Here is an 18,103-nt window from a genome sequence, read left to right as displayed (position 1 = left end):
GAGTGTAATGGGAATCTTGGTGAAGGAGCCTGCAGAGGATAAATGGCATTTCAGTAAATAGAGTTTAGGTTGTGTGTTCTTAACGAGGGGTGAAAACATTAAAATATTGAGAAATAATTAGTTAATGTACAATAATCCCATCTCTCTCCAGAGTGATGGCGTGGCTGTACTCACTTTCCCACTAGTCTAGTTTCCTCTTTTGTTTCATTTCAGCAGCTGGGTAACGCTTGAGGTTCCTGCACGTGTGGGCTGTACAAATTAATTTTAACTCCCTAAGGTGAGGCTTCACAAGAAGATAAAGGAGTTTGGAGCCCAGGCAATTCTGACTGTCCAGCCCAAAAAGAAATTCCTCTGGGTAGTACTGAACTGTTTCAGATGTGACAGCCACACACTGCTCTGCTTTGCTCTGTAGCTTCTGATTCGAGTCAAAGCTCTGTTGCGGAGGAGTGCCTTTGGCACAGCTTACCTCCGCATCGTACGACCTGCACTCGCAGAGCTTTCCACCTAAACGGCTGCTCTGACAAAAGAGCAAGTGGCTCAGCACAAGAGGGACACTTGAATAAGCCCTTAAAATAAACAAGACATGGCAAGATAGGAAACTCCGTCTTGTTCAGGATTGGTGTGGATACCTGAAAGCATCTAAAAGTGACTTCTGAAAAATGACAGGCTTTCCTGCTTACAGCTAAGCTAATCTCATTCTTTCTTTTCATTTGTTTTGCAAAATTTTGTTTGGATTGAAACTCTTGAGAACAAGGATTATCGTCGTAATCTGTATCGGTGTAGTCCTAGAACAGTGGGATTTTGAGCCAGGATAAACAGTCGTGAAGCTCAGCTTCTGTGGAAGTAGCTCTGTGTGTGTGTGTGTCTGGTGATACTGTTCTCCTTACTCTTCTGTACTGGCATCTGGAGTAACGTCTGTGCTGCTGTTGTTTCCTGTAAGGTCTGGTACGGTCCGGAGGTCTAGCAGTACAAGTCCTCTTGGTTTTCCGAAAACTGGTGCTTCCCCTCCTTATCCTGGAGAGCATGGACCTGTGCCCAGCTCTAGAAAGCTCTCCTTTGGTGGTGCCAAGCCGTTTATGCCATCACCGCAAGGTAAGATGTCAGCTGGCGTTTTGCTGCCTTAATAAAACACCTGCCTCTTTCCTGTAAAGAGGGAGGTTATGACCAGCTGTAGCTGCCAGGTAATAGGGAATTCAGATTGTTGTATTCTCCCATGGCTCTTCTCAATAGATTATTTGACAAGTGTTTTGGCCTCAGTAGAATGGAGAGCAAAATTCCTGTTAGCCTCAGGAGAGGCAAGCTTTGTTTTGGTGTCTGCATCAAACGTTTTGCTGCCCTCTGAAGAGGACTTCTGTAAGTGCAAAGTATCTGTTTACTGGCTCAGGCTGGGGTGAGAAAAAATGTCAGCCAATTGTTGTCAGAGCAGAATTCTGACCAGCTTTGGAAGGGCTTGAACTTCACTGTTCAGACTGAAAAGTAGCTGTCTGAATATCTGGTAGCCTGACGCAGATGCTAACAAGCAATTCACGTGGAGAAGGGATAAGAAAAACCCCAGTGTACAACTGATGCAATTTGCTGTTTTCTATAAAAGAACAGACTCTGATGTAACCAGCTATTCTATATCCCTAGTGCCTCCGATCCTGTATTAGTCTCTGCTGGTGGGGAAATGCTAAATATTCATATTCTGTTCCTCTGAATTAATATCACTGCAAAGTCAGACTAAAACTGGCTAAACTAATACCAGACAGAGCTTTTTTTCATCCTTTTACAGGAGTTGTTGATCTTTTCACTACACAGCTAGGGCTGAGAAGATGGGAGAGATAACTAGCATCTTTCTATAAAACAGATGATGCATAGTGTTGTTATTGCCTATGGAAACTTAATACTGAATAAACTTTTTTTTATTGTGTTCCCTCAAAGTCGGAACAATCCCAGAGCAGCCCAGCCAGACTGTTATCCCCTCTTCTCTTGGCGTAGAAGTGAGAAGCCGGGTCCCTGTCGCCGGTGCGTTGGTCCTTACCTTCCTTCATTATTCCTATGGATAGGGCCAGAACCGTAGTCTCAGGGCGTTCAAGGTCGGGTATGGTCCTTCAGCAGCTTCTCTGGATGCTTGGCCAGCCAGGATTTCTGTGTGCTGGTAGGAGTTGATCCATTCACGTCCCATCAGCCAGCCTCTTCCAGTGCTGACAGACCCTGTGTCACAGAAATTCAAATTTGTGACTTGGAAGTCAATGGATTGAGTGAAGGAAACACATCTCAAACCCCCCCAACTCCCCCTCTGCCAAGTGGCCCGCTTGATGTGTAATTGCCCTGCTGCTGAGCTCTGACAGTCAGGGTCTGTTTCTCTGTAAGGGCTGCAGCGAAGGAAAGAAGCTACGCTTCTGTGTCCCTGTTGTCTCTTCCTCCTGGAGAGTCAAACCCCAATCAGGCTTGGCACATTGTGGCCATCCACTGAAGGTTTTGATCTGTAGATGTTTTAGCAGTGGATCCTGGGATCAGGCTGGCTTTTCATGTTAGAACCAGAAGATGATGTGGTTTGTCGCTGTGTTTGGGCCCTCCAGGTTCCTCGGCCGAACACTCTCCTCGAGGGATGGGCTCCCGGCTCCACAGCGCTCCCAACCTGTCGGATTTGCATTCCTGCAGGCAGAAGATAACCAAGCAGCACTCTGATCCTCTTGTTGCTCACTTCGGTCATAGCCCAGTCAGCCAGCCTCTGCAGATTCACGGCTTGCAGCACTGCCGGCAGCTCAGATCCTCACCGAAGCTGTCCGAGTTCATGCAGAGAAGCCCTTTGCCAACTATAATGGGCTCCCCCACAAAGGTATGTCAAGGAGTCTGCTTTTGGGTTTCTCACAGCTTGATCTGTTAGGTTATTTGGGGGTGAACCACTGCATGATCAGATAACTCTGACCTGGATTTATCACCACTCGTTAGCTTTTCTTCAAGGGCTGTTTAGTGATCTGTGTGAAATGGGGCAGCGTCCCAGTTCTTAGTGGACGGATGTCACTTGGCAGCAGCGCTCACCATCTGAGCAGAGTCCAGGGTTTGAAACGGGCAATGAAAAGGAGCTGCCTGGATTAGGCAGAAGCGCATTAGTGAACCGCGGTGCCTGGGCTGGTTTGCAGACAGCGACTCGGCTTGCGACGCAAGCGCGTGTCCGGTAGGAATCCCCAGCAGAGACGGCAGACGGTTAAGCAGGTGACAGCCCTGGTGTCTCACGCGAAGCTGGCACTGTGACAGCATTTTCTCTGTGCTTGTGTTAGGCTGCTACACATTTTCAGCAGTTTGTTGTCCTTTCATTTTAGTCTTTCTGGGATTGAGGACAAGTAACTGCGTGGGTGGGATTTCTACCTCTTTGTTTCAGGAAGGTTGTTAAGCATACAATTTAATTTTGATAAACGAGGGGGCAAGGGGAACCTTCCTTATTTGTTTTAAAGGCAGATCTCTGTTTTTTCTGTTCTTAGGCTGTGTCCCCGTTTGAGTTTCCCAAAACCCCAAGTTCCCAGAATCTCCTCACCCTCTTGGCACATCAGGGGGTCATGATGACTCCGACACGGAACAAGACCTTGCCAGATCTGAAGGAGATGGGTCATTTCCACTGCCAGCAAACTGGCTTGGGATTGAGGCCTGTGGAAGAGATGAAGGGCAGGTGAGCTGTAGTCTGCTTTATACAGTGGTGCTTCATTCCCTAATACAGGACGGGTGGGGCAAATTTCAAACCCCAGCTAACACTGAAGTTGTAATGTAGCATCTGTAAACATTCTGTAGTTATCTGCTAGCACTCTTGGGTTGCAAGCAGATATGATGCGGATTTTTAAAGTCTTCCTCTACAGGGGCAGGCTGTGGCCTAGATTTTATAAAATGAAAGATTGTCTGCAGCTTCACACTGTGTTTAGCATCCAAGGTTTCATCAAGTGGGGAGGCAGGATTTTGTTATTAGACCAGACTCCCCACAATTATGCAGATGCATGCCTTGCTCTTTGCAGAGCCTGTGCCTGTCGTGGATGAGAGGGTGTTAACGGGTGTTCCTTGTCCATCGAACAGTGGGCACAGGTCTTCAGACCAGAGGTGTGTTTGAAAGCCATATGCTGACTGTCATGAGCATTGCAGGATACAAAGTCACTCAGGTGTTAGTCTTAAGTTTTTCTTACATGCCTCTGCAGTCTGCAGCTTTCTTCAGTGATCTGGAGGAGTCCTCTGATATTAATTTCTGTATCTTCCATCAAAGAAAAATTGTGTTGTAATAATGCTGTAGTCAGTACTTGCATTACTGCAGGCAGTCACGGTAGTTGTATGCTTTCTGCAAGTAGCAGGAGGTGCTTCAGATCCTCTGTTGAAAGAGGAAGAGTAGTTATTTCAGCTCCGGGCTGTTTGCTGTGTAGCATGAAGTGGTTGTGGACCAGGAATGGCACAAACTGGGGTGGAAGTTAGCCAAAACCTTGCACCTGTTGACTTTCTGCATCATGTTGTATGTCCTCTTTTTAGATCTCTGAGCACAGGCAGGCTCACTGACCTGCTTCTGAAGGCAGCCTTTGGGGCACAGATCTCAGAAGCTGGCAGCAACGACAGCCTGAACAATGAGAAGCCAATGGAAATTGCAGGTAGGTGGGGAGGCCAGGCAGATCTGGCAGGATGTCCTGGGTTGGGGCGAACAGTTTGCCTGCATGCCTCCTACAAATGGGAGGCTGCTTTTCTGATGGCTTTTGGCAAAGGAAGCGACTGCCGTGTGTGAGGAGCGTAATGATGTTTGCTTTCTTTTGCGGAGCGCTCAAAGGTCTGTGGGCTACGCGTGCTGTGTAACTGCTGGCTAGTGGTGTGATTTTTGTAGGCAGGGCTTCCTCTTCTGGCCCCTTCTGAGTGTGGAGTGTGAAAGTGGAGACTTTCTGCCAGGCGGTTCAAATATGAATGGCTCTGCAAGGGTGGGTCTTCCTGGGCTTGCAGGTTGGGAAGCGAGGAGGGGAGAACAGCTGCAGCAATGCGTGACGCTGCCCAGGCTCGTGTCCTGTAGTCCACGCCAGCCTGGCCCGGTCGTGTTCTCGGGGGATGCCTCCAAAGGGAGCGCTGGCCTGTGCTGGTAACCACTGTCTCCCAAGAGAGTCTGCAGGAACGTAAAACTGCTGGGTGAGGCACACCATGCTCTGAGTAACTTTCCTGTGATGCCAGTCTGCACCTTTCAACTGTCTCCCCAGCTCCCTCAGGTGCTTACGGAGGGACCCTGCACTCTGGTGCCCGGGCTGGGGGCTCTGCCAGCCCATCCCCAGTGATTTTTACTGTCGGATCCCCTCCCAGTGGAACAACCCCCCCACAGACCACGAGGACCAGGATGTTTTCAGGTAAAGGGCTGATACCTACCTGCCTGTTCCAGTGGGAATGCCTGGGGGCAGAGCGATGTGTTGAATTCCTTGCTGCTGAACACTGGTGGTGGCAGAGGGCTGCTCAGAGCACAGTCCGTAGAGCTCAGCTGGTCTAAATGCCTTTGAGGTTCTCATGCTGGCTCCTGCCAACCCCGGTTATTGCTGATAACGGTTGGCACTGGCACAACGGCTAATGCCGTATAGTGGTTTTCCAGTACTGGAAGAGAGAGGCAAACTATTCTTTTACTTCATTTCTCTCTGCTTCAGGAATAACGCTGCAGCTGTTCATAGACCCACTGTTGCTGACAGGTCAACAAACGTAAAGATTGTGTTGTGTTCTGATCGTTTTCCCTGTGGGTTTTGGATGAGCTATAAAAGACAAGTGTGACCATCCGTGCCCAACAATTTCAGTGTACGAGTACCGTTAGGAAAGGGCCAGGATGGCTCTGTATGCAAAATTATTAGTGGTGTTAGTTATGCTTTGAGCTGCCTAAGTAGGAAATGGTGAAATGCACTCCTGCTTGACAGATACTTCTTTTAAGACACCAGTGCTCTGGCCTCATCAGCCAACAGTTGAGGCTGTGGTAATTGGCCCTTTTGGGACAGTGCGTCTGGAAGTTGGAGTCTCTGTTCAGTTTAAGAAAATATTTGGACACTTTTATTTGCATTTTTGGCTTGTTTGGTTTCTCATCTTGGCTGTTCCTCATCTGAATGTAGTCGACTGTTGTTCTTAATTACTGCAGGGAAGGTTTGGATGTAGCCACGAATAAGCTGCTTGACTGGGATGGGGGGACACATGGGCTCAGTTCCTGGGTATGGCTTGGATTTCCATCATAACTAAAGCCACTCACATCCTTGATAGTCTGCAAAGTTGGGACCATAATCCTTTCTTTGTCTTGCCTATTTAGAGGGTAAGCTTTGTAGGGCAGAGACTCTTACAAAGTGTCTGACAGGCCTGTGGCACAATGGGGTTACTATGCTGGCTACAGCCTCGGGCTGCTACTGCAATGTTATGAATAGAGAATTCAGACTTGCTGTATTGCTTTTGCGGGGATAATAGCAATTTGGAAGCAGATCCAAGCACCACTTTTTAGCAGGTTGATACTGGGATGCTTAACCATCTGCCAAACAGTCAAGATCTCAGATGGAATCCCTGGAAGAGAAGGCTGTTGAATAGTGAACCTACAACACGTACGCAGTGTTGGGTCAAGGTGGTCAAAGCAATGCTGCTTGACAAGCTTTGTTTGTTAGGTCAGTGCAGTAACTCCTCATGTTATAGTTAACGCACAAAGTGAGTGGTGAAAAGGGGTGCTTTGCAAGCTGAAACTCTGCACCCCAAGTGCTTGGACAAGCCATGAGTAAGATCACTTGACAGATATAAAGGCAGAGCCTTTTCATCAGTCATCATAACAATTTCTGCAAACAGCCTCTTGGAATTACAGGCTATCCAGAAGGTGATGTTGTTGGTCCTTTCCTCTCTCTGAAATATCTGGAAATACTCTGCCAGTCTTTGATGATCCACTTAGCTTTGAAGCATAGCTGCCAACAGGGAGAGAGCTCTGGGAGGAGAGGAGACTGCGCCTCTCTGCAGATCAGTTGTGCAATGTATTGCTGAACCTTTTGAAGGCAGGGTAGGGCAGCAAATTAAATTCATGGGTAGAAGAGAAACATCTCCCTCCAAAGGATCAGTGACAGTGGAGAATATCGCCTTGGTAGAATTAGCAGAGTATTGTAGCTGGTATTGGCATCCCCCTGTCAGACAGAATATATCCTTCTGTGTCAGTGGGATATGAAGCCCTCTGCAAGTGGTGAATGTATTATGAACAGTCTGAGACACAAATCCCTTTTGAAGTGTCCGTCTCTTATATGCAATGCGCTCTTAGGGTGGATTCAGGGAAAAGATGATGGTGAGGGAATTGTCTGATGGACACCGTATTTGCATGGTCTCCTGAATCCTGAGGTTAGGGTCTTGGCTCAGCTGAAGTCACTTATTCTCTGCCCAGCCTCCTGTTTTTAAAGAGGGGGAAGCAGAAGTGCAGGGCATGTAATGGAAAGCTCCCCTGGTTTGCATGTAAATGGTTGCTGTTTTAAAACCATGATAAAAACCTCGCTTATCAGAGGTGCTCATTCAGTGGTGGTGTAAAAGGTAGGGAACCAGGGCTCAAACCACACTGATTCATGATTGGGAAGCTGGCTGTGGTGGTGTATGATAAAAATCAGCCCAAGATATCATGGCAGGATTCAGAAAGTGTTTGGACAAAAAAGAAAAAAAGAGTGCTTCTGAGTAGTCTCCATAAATGACAGACATTCTGGAAGGTGCGTTAAATCTGCTTGAGCTTGTAAGCTGGTCTAACTGAGTCGCTAAGGAGCTTATGTTGGGGAGTGGTTGTTCCGCATCAAGAGTCCTTGCATCTTCCTCCAAAGTACCTGTTGCTGGCTCCTGTCAGAGCCAGGATCCCGGATCCTACAGGATTGTCCCCTCTGCTGGATAAACAATACCTGGCCTACTATTAATATCTTCACTAATTCCTTTGCCTATTTTTCTTCTCAGTGGGGTCTTCCAGCTCTCTCAGTTCTGGAGGCTCATTCAGCGGAAGGCACTTGGCAGTGGGAACTGGTGGGGATGCTGTGGAAGGCCCCTCAAATCTCCGGTACGCTTTTGCTGATCCGATCACAGCCAACCTGGAAGGTGCTGTTACGTTTGAGGCACCAGAGTTGCCCGAAGAGACGCTCATGGAGGTGGGTATATCCCAGGGACAATCTTAGGGGCAAAGGACAGCGGGGAACAAAAGTAAAGCCAATCCAGAGGTCAGATGACTCCAGCCAAGGGGGTTGCTTCCAAAGATGGAGCAGGCTGGCTTCAAAAGAGCTAGGCCAGTGCCGTGCTTAGAAAGCCCAGGGCATATTTAGCAGTGACTTTTGAGCCTGCTACCAAGTTGTTTAGCTCATGAAACAGCCCATGACCAGGGTTAAAATTCACCATTTCCAAAGCTGAAATTGCAGGTTGGAAACATCAGTTATCTGATGCATTCTATATTAACAGTTTCTGAAGAAACTGTGCCTTTTCCCTTTTAAAAGGCTCAACACCAGTAATAGCTGACTTGAGAGCGTGAGTAGCTTAGTGTGTCGAAGGACTGCCTGCTGCATGCAGCTGGGGAGTCAGGCAGTGATACAGCCTCTGCTGAAAGGAGCTGAAAAAAGTAAACCTGACACTTCTGTTACTAACGGGGGCGGCGGGACACCACGTTCTGCACCAAAACTGCTGAACCAGACTGTCGAGCTGCCAGGCTCCCCTTCGCTGCAGGCTGAAGCAGAGCAAATGCTTCTGTAGCTGAGATAGATTTGAAATGTAGGTCAGGCTGCCCACTTGCAGTAGAGGTGGGAAGCAGATTCAGTCACGGTTTCAGCTCTGCTTGTGGTGCCTCCTTGGGCCATCTGGGACTGGGGAAGGCTCTTGGTATCTGAATTTTGCTGATGTTGCTAAAAACCCCTAGATACCCGCAGAGATATGCATACATTGTTTTAAGGATGTGGGTTTGCTCTTCTACTTCAGATTTTATTTTGCTCTTTTTTTTTTTTTTTTGTCAATTATGCATTGACTTGCATTCATTTGCTTAATTACCTGCAGAGCCACGGGGTTAGGGCTTTCAGCATTGATGTGATGGCAATAGTAGTGAGTTTAACTGAGCATCCTACCTGGTGAGGTCCCAGCTGCCACCACTTCACACACTGGTCTGAAGAGAAGCATCCTAAGGAAGTATCAGCTTGATCTTGTTAATGGCACTCGGCTCAGCTTCTGTTGAAGGCTAGGTTTTAGTTTCTTTGCAGTGCTTTAAAAGCACAATACAGAGATGGCTACGGAAGGAAAGACTCTTGTGATGCCAAATGAGGCCACAAATGCCAGCGTAATTAATGGAAGCTGACTGTGTAAGCAGAGAGGAAGGACTGGGCATTGGTTAGAGATACCAGGCTGCGAGATCTCAGCAGTTTCCTGCTCTGCCACAAACTTCTTGTATGACTTGGCAATTACTTAATCTCCAAGTTCCTCCTCTGCTTTTAAAGAAAATAGAGGAAGATGGAGATAACACTTCCTAACCATACTGGACTGTCCAGGTGGCAAGGTAGCGGGAGCAGAGATTCATATTTCAGATAGTCAACGCTGCCTTAGCAAACAAAAGCTTGCACAACTTGAGTATGGAGGTTTTTTGATAAATTCATGTAGGAAACATCCTTACCGGCCCCCTTTGAATGAACTGAGCCACTGAATATTTGAAGATCAAGCAGGTTAGCCACTTCTCTACAGAGAGAGTATGAACAATGGAGTTGCGTCTGATCCAGGCAGCAATTCCTTTTGCAGACGCACAAGCATTCAGTTTTTCCGCAAATGCTGACTTCCCACAAATGCTTGCAGTGACTTAAGCAACGCAGCTTCCCATAAATAAAGGGGATAATCCCCTTTGATCTGTAATAGCAGAGGCAAAACTGCTTTGAAATGAACGTGGCACTTAGTGGAGAGGCTCTCTTCCCTCGCTAGCTGGACAGGAGTTGCAGATAAAAGGTTGTCCTTGCTGTCCCTTCAGAGGACCTCACCCAGGGCTCACTGCACTGACCTGGGAGGTTATGAAGGCCAAGGGCTAAGTGAGGGCCGGGCTGTAGGGTGGGACAGACTTTGTTTGCAGTTTTCTGTGGCATAGGAGGTTGTCACTCTCATGAAATCCACACCTGCTTTCAGTTTTGTACCAGCATTGCTGTGGTGGGAGCCAGAGCTGGGCCCGTGGTGCAGATGGTCTCTCCCCCTTCCTGGCTGGCTTCTGGAAGAGTCCCACAGAGCTGGGATCCTCCTTGGGAAGGGGGCATGTAATTTTGGAGCAAGTCTCACCAACTTCTCCAGGGAGCTGCCTGGAAATTTCTGGCCTGTGGCTGTCTCTTGCTGCTGTTACTGTGGAGGAGGAGCTGGGCTCGAGGCTGAGTTTGGCTGTCCCTGCCCAAAGCAGAGGCGTAGGGGGGTTTGGGGCTCAGGTGTTATTTCTGTAGGCTGGGATGAGTTGCGGGCCCACCTCTAGGTGAGCAGCCCTCCCTGGCATGCCAGCTTTCCCTCTGTAATTCCCACCTTGGCATCCCTTCAACAGCAAGAGCACACCGACATCCTGCGCAGCCTCCGCTTCACACTGGCCTTCGTCCACTACGTGATGGAAATTGCCGCCCTGAAAGGCAGCTCCGGCGAGATGAGCAGTTCAGTGACATCGGAGTACCAGCTCCAGGAGAGCGTGGTGGCCGACCAGATCAGCCTCCTCAGCCGGGAGTGGAGGTAAGGACCGAGGAGAGAGCCGCCCTGCTCCCAGGTCTTCTGTCACTCCTCCCACCCCAGGTATCCTTACCTTCGGGACACTTACCGCTGTCCCATCCATCTGTTTGCATCGCAATGTGCTTTCTTTGCAGCTATGCAGAGCAGCTCGTGCTGTATCTGAAAGTAGCGGAGCTTCTGTCCTCGGGGCTGCAGATGGCCATAGAGCAGATCAAAGCTGGCAAGCTGTGCCTCTCCTCCACCGTCAAGCAAGGTACGGGCTGCTGGGCACATGGCACAAAGGACGCGCCTGGAATGAAAGTATTAAGTGTCGCAAAGGGTGTGGAGGGGATTGAGAGAGTGTGAACCCCCACCAGTACGCCCAGGGGCTTATTTCTTATTGTCCCCTTGCACAGCCAGGTCTTTTTTTTTTTTTTTTTTTTTTTGTCTTATTCGCACTGAGGGGAATGTTCCTCTCTTCACATTGACTTTAGGTCTCAAAACTCCTGCTCATGCCCCTGTGAGAACCTTCAGCACTAATTAGCGAGAGGGGAAGGTATCTTATCTGATTCCTTGTACATCGCTGTCTCAGGTGCTTATTTGTACTTGACGTAAGTCCAATTTAATTACACAGTGCCTGTCCTAGGAAGTGCTTACTTGGCAAATGGAGACCTGTCGTGGCAGTGATGATTTTTCAAGTGAAACAAAAACACAGGAAGTAAAATACTGGTAGTGCCAGAGTCACTGCTTTGCTAGTGTTACAGCCGTGCGTTTGCATCTGACTGGCTGGCTTGTGATGTGAGCTGGCTGTGATTCAGTGATTGATTAGAAAAAATAATTTTAAAACTACCATTGTACTGAGGGAGCTTTTTGAAGCACTTGACCCATCAGCCACCTTCCCCAAGAGCTTAGTCTTTGAAAGTACTCGTGCTGCCTTGGGATGGGGTATAAAAAAAAAAATAGAAGTTAAATATGATGAGCACACATACATTGTAGCAGGCAGTATGGAGCAAGATACACAGGTTTAGCTACGCATCTTCCACAAGTTCAGGCTAGCAGGAAGGTTGTCATAACCCAAATAAATTATTCCTTTTCAGGGCAGATTGCACCTTCTAGATTCGTAGTGTGATTTGTCCTTCAGCATGTGGGAACTGGGCAAGGGTGTCTTTTCTTGTTTCTCTCCCCACAAAAGGCTGCTCCCTCGAGGTTTTTCAGGGCACAGCGAGGACAAGAGAGTTTTCAAGGTACTTGTGTCCCATGTATATGGAAAAAGCAGGGAAGTACGACAAGACACTGCCCTGGAGTGTCCTTGGGCAGTGTGTGCCAGGCAGGGTCCCTACCCACAGACATCCTCTTTTTCCTGATAATTTGGGCACAGCTCAGAGCTCTGACTGAATTCCGTGGAGGAGGATATTGCTGTATTTGTATCTTGCTTTGGTTTTAAATAGTCTCTCTTGACTCTCTTCTCATGGAGTCTTTCATTTCGCCCTCCTGATGTCACCCACGAATTTTGGGGTTCTCACTCCCTCTCAAATTCCTTCTGAGCAAGGGTGCTCTGACAGCCTGGCCCTGACAGGGTTGCGTTTTTGTGCCTCCGATGAAGAGTTACAGCAGCCTTTCTTCCTGGAGGCCGTCTCTTCTCTGGCTCTCTGCTCTCTTATCTCTGCCCGGTAAGGCTAGATTTAGTCGCGAGGCCTGGCTGTCATGTGAGGTTGCCCCTCTGCATCGTAGCTGGGAGAGGCTGGTTCATGGCGTGGGTTAATTTGCCTCCCCCAGGAGCAAATCGTGCAGCGTGGGGATTTTCAAATGTGCACATAGCAGTTAATACTCATCAGATGTTGGTGGGAGTTTGTATTCGGTACTTTGTGTAGATCATGCCGCGCAGCTAGGGAGCCTCAAGCCTGTGGCATTGCTTGCTGTTTTGGGTTGTTATTTAATTCCCCAGAATCATATTTGATTCCCGATTCTCCGTCCCCGTAACCTTCCCGTAGGAGCTGCCGTGGTTCAGGAAAGGAGGTGGCCTTTCACAGGCATCAGTGTCTTTTCTTTCTGGAACAGCAGAGTCCCGAGAGAGATTCCCTTGCTTAGTCAGTGCTGCTCATCCACGCTCTGCTCCAACAGCTTCCACATGCAAGTCACGTACTTCTTCACGGCACGTCATCACCCAGCAAGTAGCAGAAGCTTTGTATCTGGCACGTCTGCTGCTTCTGGGGGTGCGTGAGACATCTTGCACGGTGCAAACTGCTCTCTGCCTCGTGGCAGCTGAAGGAAACAAAAATAGACCTGGCCTCAGGTGAACTAGGCATCTGTGTAGGTGTTGCCACGTGCAGGCTTATAACTGGTGAAGGTGACAGAGGAGAAGAAAAAGACCCTGTTGGTGCAGCAACTACTTTCCTGCCAGTCTTTTGGCTTTAAGATAACCCCGTTGTCTTGAAGTTACTCATTTGGGGTCCTGTGCGTGGAGATTGGGAGGCACAGGGAGAACTGGAAGTAGCGCCTAAAGCATTTCTTTCCTTTACTCTAGTTGTGAAGAAGCTGAATGAACTTTATAAATCCAGTGTATCATCCTGCCACTGCCTCAACATGAGACTCCAGAGGTTCTTCTTGGACAAACAGAAACTCATGGATCGGATCAACAGCATCACCGCAGAGAAGCTCATCTTCAGCTATGCTGTGCAAATGGTAATAACCACGCAGTGCCTGGGAGCAGGGTTAGCACAGAGCCGGGGTCGGGCCTTGGCGGTCCCTGCCAGGGGCCTTAGCGGGTGGTTTGACTCTGTGCAGCCTCTGGAGGCTGGGCGCGGGAGGTGGTGATGCAGCTGAGGGGCCATGCTGGGAAAGCTGAGCCTGGCCTGGGAGTAACCTCTTGGCGTGGGGTTGTTGCCTGCAGGTGCAGTCTGCAGCCCTGGATGAGATGTTCCACCACAGAGAGGACTGCGCCCAGAGGTACCACAAGGCTCTGCTGCTGATGGAGGGGCTCCTGAACATCATCACTGAACAGGGGGACATAGAAAACATCAATAAATGTGAGTGTTCAGGGACTTTCTTTTCTCCCACTAGAACATGTGTTTTTCTAGCTGCATGGATCAGAAATTTCAGTACCCAGCATCCTTTTTTCCTTTGGCTACGTTTTGGTGGACATAGCAGAGATCTCTTGGCTTGTTAGAGCTCCTCGCAGCCTGGCCTCCTGCTTTCCCGGTGGCAGAACTGCTAGAAATGCAGGTCCCTGTTCTGAGCCGTATTTTGAGAGCTTCCCACGCGGAGTGATTGCCAGGGCTTTGTTGGAGCTTTTGATGTGCGAAAGAACTTGCTGAAGGAAGTGGTTTGGCAACAGCAGGGGCCTGGGTTGGGTTTCCAGCTGGAACCAGCCCTCTGATTGCACAGAGCGCTTGGGAACGCGAACCTGCAGCGGCTAGCGGCTGTCGGGCAGAGATGGCCGATCAGCACAGCCAGGGCTCCTTCCCACACGTCGGCTGAAACAGGACTGCTCGCCTGTCTCTGTTCCCCAGCCCCAGGCCTGGCTGAGAAGGCAGCAGACATATTTTTCTCATCAGTAAGTGCTGGTTGTAGCAGCGAAAGCTGGACTCTTACCTACTTGCTATCCGCTGGCTTCCTCTCCCAGGGACAGATGGTCCCCTCTGCCGCTCCGAGCGGTCTCCCCTGGCGCTTTCCCTTTCTCCCGAGGAGTGTTATTCTCCGCTGCTGCAGGCTCCGCAGCTAGCACACATGGAGTGGAAAGGACTGACCTGACTTGCTCTGAGCACGCTTTCCCTGTCCTTACGGCTGCGGTTTAATCACCTCTGTCGTCTCTCTCTGCGGGAGGCAGGCGCAGGGGATGGGGGATAGCCGTCGTCTGTTAGAGCAGCTTGCCTCGGCCTCGGCTCTGGTCCATCACAGCTAAGCCAGCCCGTCCGCAGCGGTCCCCGGCGGCTGAAGGGAACGGGCACAGCCGGCAAACCAGGCCTCTCCTCTCTGCTGGCTACTGAATGCGTTTCTTGGGCCGGCATCCAGAGTGCTGCTCTAGTCGGCCGTGTAGGCAGAGCTCTCGGATGCCTAATGAGGGTTTCTGGCTCCCAGGCAATCAGTCAGTTAATTATCACCAGCTTTCACAGCTGACATGCGCTCACTGAAGGAGAGCAAAGGGAGATTGGCATGTGGTGTGCGGTACTGGAGGGCAAAGTGAATAGGGAATACTGAGTAGTTTCTATTGTACCATTTCTTACCAAACCTAAATCACATCTTTTGTCCAGAGATACAGTTAATGCATCTAATAGATTTCTTTTCCCACTTGATATCCTGGTATTCCCTGTTTTACCCTATCTTCCAGCTTCCTGATTGAGCTGTTCCGTGGTAGGCTGCAGTGGGTACACATTTCATTTTAGATCTCAGGTATATGATTACTTATTTCTGAAAAGTAAAATGATGAACCTAGAAATACAGCAAGTCTTCCTGCAAGAGGAATGAATTCCACCAAACGTTTAGCTCGAGAGAGAGTCTTGGGATCGGGCATTGAGAATCTGGCACTGGCCATGCCGGGCTGGGCTCAGTCTCTCAGTTGTCAGCCATGGCAAGTGGCACTGGAGACCTCAAGTCATCTTGCCTGCTGGCAAAAGCCACTCCGATAACTAAAAGCAAATAAATTGTTCCTGGTGGACGGTCGTTCTTTATAACATCTTGATACCTCTGTCAGAACCGCTGCCTCCTGGCTTTTGTTGTTGGATCTCCAATTATTCAACCCTTGGACCTAACCCTCCCCAGCGTGGTGTTTGTGGTCAGGTCCTCGCCTAGTCTAAATCGGTACGTGGTGAGGATTCTCGAAGGGCTGCTTAGATTTGCTGAGGTTCTGCCTCTTCCCCCCCCAGTCTCCAGCATGTTTTGGTAGTCTTTGTATTGCCAGGAAAACGGGAAGTTGATTTCTTTTCTTGTTTTTTTCCTCTCCCAGGTAAACTGTGCATCGAGCGCAGGCTGTCAGCTCTGCTGTCGGGGTTCTGTGCCTGATTTCAGTGTTGTTCTTCGCGCACCTCGCCCCAGCTGATCACTTGGTTTCCAACGGCCTGCTGCTGTGGTGGGAAACGATTTTGGCGGCAGGAGACCTGGAGGATGAACTGCTCGATGTTTTGTATTTTGACCGTTTAGGAAGTTGTTCCACAGACTCGGATTCCTCCGTGGGGATGTGTGACTGCAGCAAGCACAAATACTTCCCTGCCCAAATGCCTGGGCAAAGACGTAGCCGATGTGGAAAGGTTTCCCTCGTTGGCGGAGGGGATGAAGGATAGAAGTCTGCTTCTTCCCAGCACTTTGAAGGATAAGACTGCTGCCTACCCCTCTTGCTTAAGAACAGGGTATTCCAGTGCTGTGTCCATTGCAGGCAATGGATGTGCGGAAACTGCTGGCTTCAGTTCACGTTGGAGGGTGTCATTCAGAAATCACGGCCAGTTTGTGTACTTTTCCCTACCCAGCTGAGAGCCAGGCATCGTCAAGCTTCCTGGCACCCCGAGCCTCCCCTCCTTTCTCTCCCGTCCCTTCTCCTGCGTGTTCATGCCTTGGGAGGGCTGGCTGAACGGCAGAGAGGAGGGAGTCGGCTCCTCCTGCCCGCACGTTGCTGCAGGAGCTCCCACCTCCCGCAGACGCACCGGGCTGCTGCGGGGGACGTTTGCATCTCCCGCGGCTGCCGGGCGGACGGCCCCTGCCCGGACGGGCAAGCGACGCGGGGAAAGAGACCGCGCAGGGAACGGGAGGACGACAGAAAGTGTAACGCTCCTGTGTTTGTAAGAAGCCAAAAGGAATCCGTTCCTCCCCTGGTCCCCAGGCTCAGCGGGATCAACGTGACAGACTCCTGGCTGTTCGCTCGGCCTTGTCAGTGCATACCTGCCAGGAGGAAGCACTAGCGCCGTCCTGCTTTCGGCTGTTGGCTCGATCACCCCTTTCCTGGAGCCCTCACCCCCAAACTGAAAACACTAGCTTTGTGAATCAAAGGAGCACTTTACACACTATGGGAACTTGGAGAAGTGGACTTTGCGTCACACAACAACCCAGGAACATCACGACTGTTAGGAATGCTGTTCCTCTTATTCCTTTCCTTGCTTCCTGGTTGTTTATTGCACTACGTGTGTGCGTATATTAATATGTATTCCTAAGGGCGAATATATATTGATATATATATGGTTTGTGTGTAACTGTACGTATTTAACTGTACTGTACCTTGTGAGTGCGAGGCAAAAAGCACTGCAGAGTCCGTGCTGTTCCTCCTCCACACCAGGCGAAGCTGACTTCCAGTCTGGCAGTACCACGATTTGTTTTGTTTTGGTTGTTTTTTTTTTTTTATTTAAATGTTCTTTTAAGGACAGTCAGTATAAAGCTCCGTGCTTTTTAAGAGCTCAAGAACAGGCGTTAAGATCCTACACACTTACAAGTGGAAATGCATTTTTTAAGAAGTTTTATTTGCTGCTTCATTTTTTTATAAAGAAATCGTGTAGTGTTCAGTTTTACGTTCAGCATTTCTTTTAAGGAGACTCTAGCCAAATGAGACTGCGGGTGCGAGTGGCTCGAGTTCTGGTTGCGGCTTGGGATGCTGTGAGCATGTGCGTGAGAGGATCGCTGGCTGCCTGTCCGTCCGTCTGCGTGCGCGCGTGTGTGTCTTAATTTATCAGAGTCGTGGCAGTATTTTGTTAGCGCTGGGCAGAAACGTATCTTTGAAAGCAACTCGAAACCTCAGGCTTTGTTTTTGGGGATCTAAAAATATTTTGCACGTGGTGGTTAAGTCGTCCTTGCTTTTTTTCTCTCAATATTGGCACGTTCGGTGGGATACTTTACAAGGGTTTCAGGAGCAACTTAATCGACTTTGGAGCTGGCATCATCTTTGGCAACGTGGGTGTTTCTGATCACAGAGCAGAAATGCCAATAAAGAAATTTAAAAATATTTCAGATTGCCCTGACCAGGGAAGTTTAAGCGTAGCTTTCACAAATGCTTCAGTATTGGGCCGCTGTTGTGCCGTACGTTCACAGCCTGCTGCTTCCGTGGCCGTTTGTGCTTGTGCCTGGGAAAAAAAGAGAAAAAAAAAAGACAAACCCAAGCAACCAACTTCCCCCAGCCTGTGGCCAGAAATGCCGAGGAGACCCAGGCCGCTTCCGAAAGGGTTTCACCAGCTGTGCGAAGGGCCGCGCCGCGGGCAGGAGCGGGGAGCCAGGGCCGACCGTGACGCCGGCGACCGCGACGCCGGCGACCGCGACGCCGGCACCCGCGCCCTGCTCGCCGGCCGCGCCTGTGCCCGGCGGCCCCTCTGCGCGGCGAGCTCAGCGCTAACCCTCCAGCTGTACTTAATTACTTGAATGTATCAAAATCGTCCACATTCAATGTATACAAGTAGATATTGCTCCAAAAAATCGTGGTTTACAGGCCTACAACCGATGCATATGTATGTGTTTGTGTATATACATACCAGGCTGTGTGTGTGTGTGTATAGAT

At 49.5% G+C, this 18,103-nt stretch overlaps 1 protein-coding gene across 7 annotated transcripts in view; it reads left to right on the top strand.

The window, feature by feature from the left end:
- Positions 1-17,706, top strand: part of ULK1 (unc-51 like autophagy activating kinase 1) — an 82,665-nt gene extending 64,959 nt beyond the window's left edge. For 4 of the 7 annotated variants that reach the window (XM_082325364.1, XM_082325363.1, XM_082325367.1 and 1 more), the window contains 12 exons: positions 941-1,092; positions 1,921-2,004; positions 2,562-2,821; positions 3,465-3,649; positions 4,486-4,601; positions 5,190-5,333; positions 7,906-8,093; positions 10,484-10,662; positions 10,794-10,912; positions 13,163-13,320; positions 13,529-13,664; positions 15,581-17,706. In XM_082325364.1, coding sequence (XP_082181490.1) covers positions 941-1,092; positions 1,921-2,004; positions 2,562-2,821; positions 3,465-3,649; positions 4,486-4,601; positions 5,190-5,333; positions 7,906-8,093; positions 10,484-10,662; positions 10,794-10,912; positions 13,163-13,320; positions 13,529-13,664; positions 15,581-15,636 — 1,777 coding nt within the window. In that variant the 3' untranslated portion in view covers positions 15,637-17,706. Of the gene's footprint in view, positions 1-940; positions 1,093-1,230; positions 1,354-1,920; positions 2,005-2,561; positions 2,822-3,464; positions 3,650-4,485; positions 4,602-5,189; positions 5,334-7,905; positions 8,094-10,483; positions 10,663-10,793; positions 10,913-13,162; positions 13,321-13,528; positions 13,665-15,580 lie in introns of all 7 variants that reach the window. The other 3 variants (XM_082325369.1, XM_082325365.1, XM_082325366.1) reach the window with 3 other exon arrangements.
- Positions 17,707-18,103: the final 397 nt, after the last annotated feature.

This window comes from Platalea leucorodia (assembly GCF_965183815.1).
Source record: "Platalea leucorodia genome assembly, chromosome: 12".
In the NCBI taxonomy this organism is placed as follows: Eukaryota; Metazoa; Chordata; class Aves; order Pelecaniformes; family Threskiornithidae; genus Platalea; species Platalea leucorodia.
This window is presented reverse-complemented; position numbering and strand designations above follow the sequence as displayed.